Genomic DNA, 11808 nt, shown 5'->3' on the forward strand with positions numbered 1-11808 from the left:
AGCAGTTTTCAACCTTTCTTTGATAATATTAACTTTCTCCATAGCCTGATGCACAAGGTCCGGCCCTAACAATTCTTCTTCTCCAACCTCGAACCACCCAATGGGAGACCTACATCTCCTACTATACAATGCCTCGAATGGTGCCATTTGGATACTAGCAAGGAAGCTGTTGTTATAAGAAATTTCTATGAGTGGCAAATGGTCATCCCAACTACCTTTGAAATCAAGAGTACAAGCATGGAACATGTCCTCAAGTGTCTGAATAGTCCCCTCTACTTGCCTGTCGGTTTGAGGATGAAAAGCTGTGCTAAGATTTACCTGCGTGCCCAAACCTTGCTGAAATTTCTTCTAAAAGTTGGCTGTGAACTGAGCCCCTCGATCTGAAATTATTGAGGCTAGAGTGCCATGCAACTTTACTATTTCTTTGATGTACAACTGAGCATACTGTTACACTATGTCGGTAGATTTAACTTGCAAGAAGTGCACTGATTTCGTGAGTCGATCCACGATCACCCAAATTGAGTTGAACTTGCACTGAGTGCGCGGTAATCCCACCACAAAATCCATGTTGATCATCTCCCATTTCCACATTGGAATTTTCTATGCTTTGAGCCAACCCACCGGGCCTTTGATGTTCGGCCTTCACTTGCTGACAGTTCGGACATTTTTCCACAAAAACTGCCACATCCTTTTTCATGTTGTTCCACCAGTAAACTTCCTTGAGATCATGACACATCTTCATAGAACCTGGGTGCACGGAATATCTAGAATTGTGAGCTTCTGCCATAATCCTCTCCTGAAGACCGTCAATATCTGGAACGTATAGGCGTCCTTGGTACTATAGGGTACCATCACTCATGCCAAAAGAGAAAGCTGTGGTCTTGTATCTATGAATCCCCTCTTTTAGTTGTGCTAACAATGGATCGCTGAATTGCTTCTCCTTCACCTCCCCATAAGCGATGATTCAGCCCTATTCTGCACAATTACTCCTCCTTCATTAGAGTCCGCAAGGCGAACTCCCAAACTAGCCAACTGGTGAACCTCCCTGGCCAACGACCTCTGATATGCCTCCAAATGAGCCAAACATCCCATATATTTTTGACTAAGAGCATTCACCACAACATTAGCCTTTCCCGAGTGATAGAGAATATCAATGTCATAGTACTTGAGTAACTCTAGACATCTTCTTTGTCTCAGATTCAACTCCTTCTGCTTGAAAATATATTGAAGGCTCTTGTGGTCCATAAATACATCCACATGGACCCCATACAAATAATGTTGCCAAATATTTTGTGCAAACACCACTGCCGCAATCTCTAAGTCATGGGTTGGATAGTTCTTTTCATGATTCTTGAGTTGCCTAGAAGCGTAAGTTATAACCTTGCTGTGTTACATTAACACACACCCAAGCACGATCCTTGAAGTATCACAATAAACCACAAATCCCTCTATACCCTCTGGCAGGGCTAATACCGGTATTGTAGTCAATCTTGATTTCAATTATTGGAAACTCCTTTCACAAGAATCGGACCACTGGAATTTAATTGCTTTCTGCGACAATTTAGTCAATGGAGAGGCAAGAGTAGAAAACCCCTCCATAAATCTTCTGTAGTACCCAGCCAACCTAAGAAACTGCGAATCTCTGTTGGAGTGGTAGGTCTAGGCCAATTCTTTACCGCTGCAATCTTTTGAGGATCAACCATAATTCCTTCCTTATAGACAACATGACCCAAGAACGCGATAGATTCAAGCCAAAATTCACATTTTGAAAATTCTGCATACAATTGATGTTGCTAGAGAGTCTGCAGAACTGCCCTGAGATGGTCAGCATGGTCCTCCTGGCTTCGGGAATACACAAGAATATCGTCAATGAACACTATCACAAAGGAGTCTAGAAAAGGCTTGAAGACTCGATTCATAAGATCTATGAAAACTGCCAGGGCATTTGTTAGTCCAAAAGATATCACCAGAACTTCAAAGCGCCCATACCGAGTCCTGAAAGCTATTTTTGGAATATCCTGCTCCCTTATCTTCAATTGATGATACCCGGACCGCAAGTCAATTTTTGAGAAACACATAGCACCTTGCAATTGATCGAACAAGTCATCTATTCTTGGTAGAGGATATTTATTTTTGATTGTGACCTTGTTGAGTTGCCGGTAGTCAATACACATCCTTAGCGACCCATCTTTCTTCCTTACAAACAAGACCGGCGTGCCCCAAGGTGACACACTCGGCTGGATGAAATCCTTTTCTAGCAAATCGTTCAGTTGTTCCTTTAGCTCTTTCAATTCTGTCGATGCCATTCTAAAAGGTGGAATTGATATAGGCTGTGTGCCTAGCATCACATAGATCCCAAAATTGATCTTCCTATCTGGTGGAATCCCAGGGAGTTCATCTGGAAAGACATTGGAAATTCATTCACAACTGGCACGGACTTAAGGCTAGGAGCCTCGGCATTGGTGTCCTTAACCCGAACTAAATGATAGATACACCCCTTCTTGATCATCTTTGCGGTCTTAAGGTAATAAATAAGCCGACCTTTAGGCACTACATTATCTCCCTTCCATTCAATAGCAGGCTCATTAGGAAATTCAAGCCTCATGGTTCTAGTACGACAATCAAGTTTGGCAAAGCATGAATAAAGCCAATCCATTCCCATTATTACATCAAAGTCGACCATCCCTAATTCAATGAGATCAGCCATGGTATCCCTACCCCGTACCGTAACAACACAACCTCTATAAACTCGAGTAGCCGTAATAGACTCACCAATCGGAGTAGACACCGAAAATGGCTCGTGAAGTTGATCCGGTTCTATCCCAAATTCTATAGCAACAAAAGGTGTAACATAGGACAAGGTGGAACCAGGGTCAATAAGTGCATACACATCATGAGATTGGACAATCAGAATACCTGTAACAACATCTGGAGAAGTCTCTACGGTATAACGACCACTCATAGCATAGAACCGGTTGGGTCCTCCTGAAATCTGCGCACCACCCATAGCTGCACCACGCCCTGCGGGTGCTGGGGTACCTCGAGCTAAAGAGGGGGCTAAAGATGTAGCAGCTGCTGGAATGGATGACTGAGCTGTGCCCCTACCCGCTCCTTGGAGGGATACACGACAATGCCTCTGAATATGACCCCTCATCCCACATCCATAGCATATAGGTAACTCCAAATAGAAAATCCCTGAGTGCATCTTCCCGCGCCTGGGGCACGGGGACCTCTGCTGATGCTGGGATCTCTCTCCTAACCGACCTCATTGGTGGGATCCCCTATTGCCCTGACCGGGCTTGAAACGACTCCAGTGCTGCTGCTGGCTGGGCCCTGATGGCGGTGCACTGGCTGAAGACTGTGCAACAGACTGGGACGACCCTCATTATCCTCCCCTAAAAGCTGATCTTCCCCTACCTAATGACTCTCCCATGTTGCCCGTAGACCGGGCCTTACTGTTACCCTCTATCTCCATTCTGTTCTTCAATTTACGGTTCTTTGTGGCCTAAGCAAATGCTACCATATTCCCATAATTCATGTTAGAATTCAATGTAGCCGTAAAAGCCTCATTAATAGTCAAAGGATTAATGCCCTGAACAAACCGGTGCACCCTGGCCTCCATTGTGGGAAACATATGAATGGCATACTTGGACAGGCGAGCAAAATCCATGTGGTACTCCCACACACTTCTGCTACCTTGCTTCAGATTTTCAAACTCTGCTGCATGAGCTGCCCTTGCCTCAGCAGGAAGGAAATGATCTATAAAGGCATCAGCAAACTCGCTCCACCTCGCCGAAGGGCTCCCCTCCTCACGGGAATATTCCCATAACTCAAACCATGAATAGGCCACCCTTTTTAGACGGTAGGCAGCCAACTCTACTCCCTCTATCTCAGTTGCACGCATAACCCTGAGGGTCTTGTGCATCTCATCAATAAAATCCTGAGGGTCTTCTTCTGGATTGGCACCCGTAAACACTGAAGGGTCTAACTGAAGAAATCTATTCACCCTGGAATTGGTGGAATCCCCTTGCTGACTAGATGAACCGGGTGCAACATTTGACCTCTGGGCTTGAGAGTCCACTAGCTGAGTCAAGATCTGAATAGCTCCCCTAAGATCCCCATCAGAAATACCAGAATCGGAAGCTGGGGCTGGTGGTGGAAAATGAGTATCAATGGGAAGGATAGTAGTACCTTCCGCAGGTGTAGGAATTGAGGTAGTCTACTCTGGAATAGGAGAACCAGGCAGGGTGATTGCAGGGCGACTACCCTCACCCGTAGTATCAAGCAGTGATTCATCAGCCACTCCTAAGGTGGCATTGGCTCCTTGGCCAATTCTCACTTTCTTCTTAGGTGCCATTTACTGAAAGATAGAACAATGCACTAGTTAGAGGGGGAATAGTTTCGTAACAGTCTTGCCGTACGATCCAGAATATCAAAGAAGGGTATTATTCCTAAATGCCCAAGTAGCCTCCAACTTATAGATGAGGTCGACTACACACCGATAAGAAGGACTCTACTAGACACTACTCCGAGACATCCTACGACACTTCAAACCTTAGGCTCTGATACCAAGTTTGTCACGCCCCAACCTCGGGAGGCGCTACTGGCGCTCAATCGAGTGAACCAAACTTAGCAAGCATTTTTAACAATTTCTACCTAGCTCAATATGATTAAGAAACCATGCTTTCATTTATTTAGACAATAGCAAAATCGTACATTCAACATTGATAGATCATTTCATATTACAACCTTAAACTGTAGTTAAGTTCCAAGATTACATACAGTCACAATTTTAGAGAAACAAGAGTTTGAGATTACAACTTAGTGCATATACCCATCCAATACCCATACATAACCCACGCAAACATCTACGGAGACTCTAAGGATACAAAGGACAATTATAACAACGCCGACAACAAGGCCCCGGCTATACCTTAAAAGTGGATATCTATAACAAAAGATGTACAACATAACCCCCTTGAAGGAGAAAGGGTCTCACCAAGACTTTGAGAGGGGGATACTCCGCTACGAGCGATCGGCACTATCCGCTATGAAGCCACCTACATTCATTTAAAAATGTAGCGCCCCCGGCAAAAAGGGACGTTAGTACCATGGAATAGTACTTGTATGTATAACTAAGCACCATCTTATTAGAAAGAACTATCATACAAGAATTCAAGGAAATCACAAGAGACAATCGAAGCTTTAATCAAACATCACATCATCAAATAAAGAATCATACAACTTTCACATGATTTCCATAACTTTAGTTTGGGTCATTTCATATGTTCATCATTGTTCTCAATACCACCGCTATCTTGAGAGGAGTCCAATCACAACCCGATCGGCTAGGTTGCCTCATTTGAGACATATACCTCAATCACCATCTCATTTCCCTTCTCCGAAATTCAATATTAGCACATTACCACCATGTGTGCGGCATGGTGTCCGATCACTATCCAATCGGCTAGGCCGCGTTACCTAGGCATTGTTCCTTTCTTATTAATCATCTCATTTGAATCTTAATTTCACATATATTATATCAATTTATTGGCACTTAGGGCCACAATTATCACTTCACTTCAACTTTTTTAATGTCAACCCTACAATTTATGATCATAGGAACATACAAAGCAATTCAAGTATTAAGCATAGGTAAGATTTCACATAATTAGCATGACAATCTTAGTTTTAACTCTTGACATGAAGTCTAGGCAATTTCAACACATGGTTCATATTCTTTGCACATCTTTAAATATCTAGAATAGTACTTTGCACACATTGAAGCACACCTTTCATGTATATATATATATATATATATATATATATATATATATATATATTTTCAAAACTAATTCATGTAAAATAACAATCAATACATCAATCAAGTTTTCGGTCTAACCACATTTGCACATACACATACCAACGGAGCTCAATTTCTAATAGGAGGGGGTTTTAGCCATACATACCTCAATAAAGCTTTCCTTAATTTCTTACAAAATTCCAAGACTCTTAGCTACTTCAATCTATTTTATGAAAATTACAAATTGAACCAAGAATTAGAGACATGATTAAGATTCTAGCTCATTTGAGCACATTATCAAGCACTAGGTGTGCATTGTGATTATAGGACACTTTTGTGAGCGATTTATATCATTTTACACCCCAATTGCTATCTTTTTAGTTCACAACCTCCCCATACCCTATTATCTTTTATGCATGCAAGAAAATCCATTCTTATACCCATGAACCCCCAAGCTAATTACTCATTCTAGTGCGAATTTTGAAACCATGGGTTAGGGCTCAAGTTCTTACCTCTTGGGGTGAAGGTCTAGTAGCTTTACTTGATAATCTTCAAGGGTTTAGGCTAGGATTGGGTGGGGACTTGATGAAGATCACCCTCTCTCTCTATTTGCAGCAAAATAACATAAAAAGGGGTCTAATGGGGTGTTTTTAATGGGATGGGGTCGGGTTTTAAAGATTAGAAAATAGGAGCCCCGACACAATCTACGATTGCATTATGGACATGCAGCCCGCGAAATGGACCGCAAAAACTGGTCCCAAAACCTTGAACAAACTGTCTGGGTGTGCGACAGAAATATGGTCTGCATACCGATTCCGCGGTCGCATAATGCACCACAGAACTGCTTCTCACAAAAATTCCAAGGGGATTATGCGATGACTATCCGGCCCGCATATCGATTATGCGTCACATAATTGGCTGCATAGTTGACCTCAAATTAATCGTCACACTGTCTGACTCTACGGCGACTATACGGTTCGCATATCTATTATGCGATCGCATAATGGACCGCAGAAATGCACTTTTATGGAAAACATAATTTCTTTACTTTTTAATGCACAAATCAATCCAAGGGTCCAAACTGCGGTGATCCTAACATGGCACCACGAGATTCGGGTTTTTGAGTAAAAATTTCACGGCTGTTGTCATTGAGGTTTGTAGGCTGTGGAATTCTTGTGCTTTATCTTGAAAGCTTCACATATAGCTTTCATTAGATCACTATTGAGATTGGCGGCGTTGTCAGTAATAATGGACTCGGGAACTCCGAATCGGCAGATAATACAATCCTTGACAAAATATGCGATGGCTTTCTTGGTTACAGCTTTGTAAGATGCAGCCTCTACCCATTTTGTGAAGTAATCAATAGCTACCAGAATAAACCTCTATCTTTTTGAAGCAGTGGGCTCAATTGGACCAATAACATCCATTCCCCAGGCAGCGGACGTCCAAGGTGAGCTTGTTGCATTGAGCTCATTTGGTGGAACTTTTATCATATCGGCATGCACTTGACATTGAAAGCATTTGCGGACAAACTGGATGCAATCTGTCTCCATGGTCATCCAAAAGTAACCGACCCTAAGTATCTTCTTAGCCAAGATGAAACCATTCATGTGTGGGCCACAGGTCCCAGCATGCACGTCCTCAAGTAGCTTAGAAGCTTCCTTTGCATCGACACATCTTAGTAAACCCAGATCAGGAGTTCTTCTGTACAAGTTTCCTTCGCTGTGGAAAAAGTGATTGGGCAATCTCCGGAGTGTGCATTTCTGAGTGTGATTTGCTTGCTCCGGATATTCTCCTTTTGACAAATACTTCTTGATATCATGGAACCAAGGCTTTCCATCTGCTTCCTCCTTGACATGAGCACAATATGCCGGCTAATTATGGATCCTCACCGGAATGGGATCAATGTAATTCTTATCTGGATATTGTATCATAGATGACAAGGTAGCCAATATCAGCAAACTCATTCTGAATTCTAGGCACATGTCGAAATTCTATCTTCGTAAACCTCTTTCTCAATTCTTGCACATGGTGCAGATATGGCAATATCTTGGAATTCTTGGCGGCCCACTCTCCTTGTTCCTGGTGCACAAGCAAGTTTGAATCACCGATCATCAGCAGCTCTTGAATGTTCATGTCGACTGCCATATTGAGCCCTATTATGTAGGCTTCATATTCTGCCATGTTGTTGGTGCAGGGAAATCCGAGTTTAGCAGATACCAGATAATGCTGACCCGTTTCTAATACCAAAACTGCCCCAATTCCCACTCCTTTGAAATTTGCGGCTCCGTCAAAGAACATCCTCCAACCATCATATGCTTCGATTATGTCCACTCCTACGAATGATACTTCTTCATTAGGAAAATACGTTTTCAAAGGTTTGTATTCTCCTCCCACCGTATTTTCAGCAAGGTGATCTGCCAATGCTTGTCCTTTGACCACCTTTTGAGTTACGTAGACGATATCAAACTCACTTAATAGTATCTTCCACTTAACCAATTTCCCAGTAGGCATGGGTTTCTGAAATATGTACTTCAGAGGATCCATCCTGGATATGAGGTATGTAGTGTAGGCACATAAGTAATGCCTCAATTTTTGGGATGTCTAGGTCAAAGCACAACAAGTGCGTTCAAGCAGAGAATACCGTGCTTCATAAGGTGTGAACTTCTTACTCAAGTAATATATGGCTTGATCCGTTCTTCCTGTCTCGTCATGTTGTCCCAAAACACATCCGAAGGCTCAATCTATTACAGATAGCTAGAGTAGCAAAGGTCGCCCTGGCTCTAGGGGGACTAGCACTGGTGGTGTGGATAGGTACTCCTTGATTTTGTCAAAAGCTTTCTGACAATCCTCGGTCCAACTTGTTTTAGCATCTTTCCGTAGCATTTTGAAGATGGGTTCACATATGACTGCGGACGGTGCTATGAAGATATTGATGTAGTTGAGCTGTCCTAGGAATCTCATCACATCCTTTTTGCTCTTAGGCGGTGGTAACTCCTGAATAGCCTTGACTTTAGATGGATCTAGTTCGATCCCTCGACGATTGATGATGAATCCCAGTAACTTTCTTGCGGGAACCCCGAATGCACACTTTGCGAGATTCAATTTCAAATTGTACCTCCTTATCCTGTCGAAGAACTTCCTCAAGTCTTCTATGTGATCTGCGGCCTTCTTGGATTTGATAATGACATCGTCCACATACACCTCTATTTCTTTGTGTATCATATCATGGAAGATGGTGGTCATGGCTCTCGTGTAAGTGGCCCCAGCATTCTTCAGACCGAATGGCATCATCTTGTAATAGTATGCACCCCAGGGTGTAATAATAGCTGTTTTCTCTGCATCTTCTTCATCCATCCAAATCTGGTGATAACCCGCGAAACAATCGACAAAGTATTGGAGTTCATGCTTGGTGAAATAATCAATCAAGATGTGTATATTCGGTAGCGGGAAGTCATCCTTGGGACTTGCTCTATTTAAATCTCGATAGTCGATATATACCTTGACCTTCCCGTCCTTCTTCGGAACTAGCACAATGTTAGCTAATTGGGTTGGATATTCAACCACCCTGAGAACTTTGTCTTTGATCTGCTTGGTAACTTCCTCCTTAATTTTCAGGCTCATGTCTGGTTTGAATTTTCTGAGTTTCTATTTTACTGACGGGTACATGGGATTAGTAGGCAACTTGTGAGCCACTATGGAAGTGCTCAAATCGGTCATGTCATCATATGACCATGCAAAAATGTCCTTATACTCTTTTAGGAAACAGACGTACTCTTCCTTCTCTATGGGTGACAAGTGAATGCTAATGCGGGTCTCCTTGACGGTCTTGACATCTCCCAAATTTACTGCTTTGGTCTTATCGAGATTGGACTTAGGCTTATTCTCAAAATTCTCAACCTCTCAGACAATTTCTTCAGGTATCTCATCTTCTTCCTATGAATCACTATTCTCATGTTGCATTGCCTTATTACATGTCACAGTCACTGGTTTATCAGGAAAAGTAATAATAATGCTATAGAAAAGAAAAATGTAAAGATAGTAGTGAATAATAAAGAGTAAATGCATTTGATTAAAACATGAAAAATTGTCCAAATAAAGTATGGCTCGATGAATCGAGCATTTATTTTGAAACAAGTAAAACTTAAAATGAAATTATGGGAAATCTTAAATGCCTAGAATGACTTATAGAAGTAAATTCTGCTAAGCTACCCAGGGACTCGGCGGGCTCGGGATGGTGTGGCGGTCCAGTTTCTGAGAACAACTCCCTTTCTCACAGTCTGAATAGTGAGGCCTTCTTCCTCCTCCTCCTCAATTATGGCATTGCAGTCCATGTCTTCATACTCCAAGAATAGATTCTTTAACACAACTAATGCTTCCTCATCTATAGTTCCCCATATTGTATCAGCTTGGTAAAAAGCTTGATCTAGACGTGGCACTGGTTGCTCGAGAGGGTAATACGGTCCGCGCCATGGAGGCGACCAATCATTGTATTCTTGCCATGTGTTCTAATATCCGAGCCCAAAGGTAGTACCATGACCCTTCAGCCATATTGGTTTTGTGATACCCTGGAGATACTTCCCCATCCCTTTGCCGGGCTCAAACCCATACCATACCAATATGCTTTCTAATTTACTGCTCCACCATTTATCTTTCTTGATGGCATTGACACGTTCAATATGATAATAGGTTTCCCCTCCTAGCCTTCTTCGATGTCCAATAACCGGGATGGTTTGACTGGTGTAAATGGGGTTACTCCCATCTCCGTAAATGATCACCTCCTGACGGTTCCATTCGAATTTCACGGCTCGATGTAGTGTGGAAGGTACGACTCCAGCAGTATGGATCCACGGTCGTCCCAACAGAAGATTATGTGATACTGGTATGTTGAGCACCTAAAATTCGACATCAAACCAAGTTGGCTCCATCTGCAAGCAAAGGTTGATTTACCCGATTGTCGCCCTCTAGGACCCATCAAAAGCCTTCACATTCATGCTTACTACCCATATCTCGTGGAAACCTTTGTCCAACCTCTTCAGAGTGTCCAATGGACAGATATTTAGACTCGAACCTCCATCAACCAGGACCCTGGCAATGAACTTGTCTTCAAATTGCAATGTGATATACAATGCTCGATTGTGATTCAAACCCTCGGGCGGTAGCTCATCTTCGTGGAAGATAATCTTATGGCTCTCCAGCACCTGCCCAACCATATTGGCCATTTCTCCACCAGTGATGTTATTGGGTACATAAGCTTCGCTTAGTACTTTCATCAAAGCATTCTTGTGTGCCTCTGAATTCTGCAATAGTGACATGATAGATATCTGAGCAGAGACTTTGTTCAGATGATCAACAACAGAATACTCCTTTGCCTCTATTTTCCTCCACATTTCATTTATCCTGGTCTCAATGATAGGCTGCCTAGTAGTGGCCTCCTTACTTGAACCTCCCAGGTGTTCAGGTGTATAGAATCTTCCTATTCTAGTCATTCCTTGTGCATCGTCAGATTCCTCTATCTTGGACTTCCCTTTTCGCCGAGCCTCGGCAACATAATCCCAGGGTATTGCTTTTGAGTTGAATGGGGGTGTGGTTGATATTGTCACAGTAAAAGGTGTGACCACTTCTACTTCAAATGGAGCGGAGGTGGCTAAAGGCGGAGCCACTTCCATCTCGAATGGAACTGATACAGTTACCTCAACCTTGATTGGTGCTGAGTCTGAACCACAATGGGAGTAAGTGTGACTGCAATCTTAAAGTCATCGCCTTCTCGAATAAGCCCGATCGACCCTTCAGGGTCCCATTCTTCATTTGTCTCTATCACAGTACACCATCACCTTTATGATCAAAGAGGGGGTTGTTGCAGACATTAGGTGCGGCTTCCTTTGCTTGTATGACCTTGTTGTAAATTAGCGTCTGGATTTTATCCTTCAATGTTCGGCACTCAGCAGTAGTGTTCCCTTTCATACCGGAATAGTACGTACAAGTTTTGTTCGGATTGACCCATT

At 42.7% G+C, this 11808-nt stretch overlaps 2 protein-coding genes across 2 annotated transcripts; both read right to left on the reverse strand.

Moving 5' to 3' along the window:
- Positions 1–466: 466 nt before the first annotated feature.
- LOC138868831 (uncharacterized) lies at positions 467–1245 on the reverse strand. Its single transcript, XM_070146402.1, has 2 exons — positions 988–1245; positions 467–838 (listed from the first exon to the last, which is right to left on the reverse strand). The coding sequence occupies exons 1-2, from the start codon at positions 1243–1245 to the stop codon at positions 467–469; spliced, it is 630 nt and encodes a 209-aa protein (XP_070002503.1).
- Positions 1246–2344: 1099 nt separating this feature from the next.
- LOC138868832 (uncharacterized) lies at positions 2345–3205 on the reverse strand. Its single transcript, XM_070146404.1, has one exon. The coding sequence runs from the start codon at positions 3203–3205 to the stop codon at positions 2345–2347; it is 861 nt and encodes a 286-aa protein (XP_070002505.1).
- Positions 3206–11808: the final 8603 nt, after the last annotated feature.

The sequence above is a fragment of the Nicotiana sylvestris genome, chromosome 5, assembly GCF_000393655.2.
Source record: "Nicotiana sylvestris chromosome 5, ASM39365v2, whole genome shotgun sequence".
NCBI lineage: Eukaryota > Viridiplantae > Streptophyta > Magnoliopsida > Solanales > Solanaceae > Nicotiana > Nicotiana sylvestris.

Excerpts from the sequence above, each read along its gene's own strand:
- LOC138868831 (XM_070146402.1), bottom strand. The coding sequence starts at position 1,245 with ATGGACCACAAGAGCCTTCAATATATTTTCAAGCAGAAGGAGTTGAAT. Across the intron at positions 839-987 it reads CGGACTCTAATGAAGGAGGA|TACCAAGGACGCCTATACGT; the intron begins GTAATTGTGCAG and ends GGTACCCTATAG.
- LOC138868832 (XM_070146404.1), bottom strand. The coding sequence starts at position 3,205 with ATGCACTCAGGGATTTTCTATTTGGAGTTACCTATATGCTATGGATGT.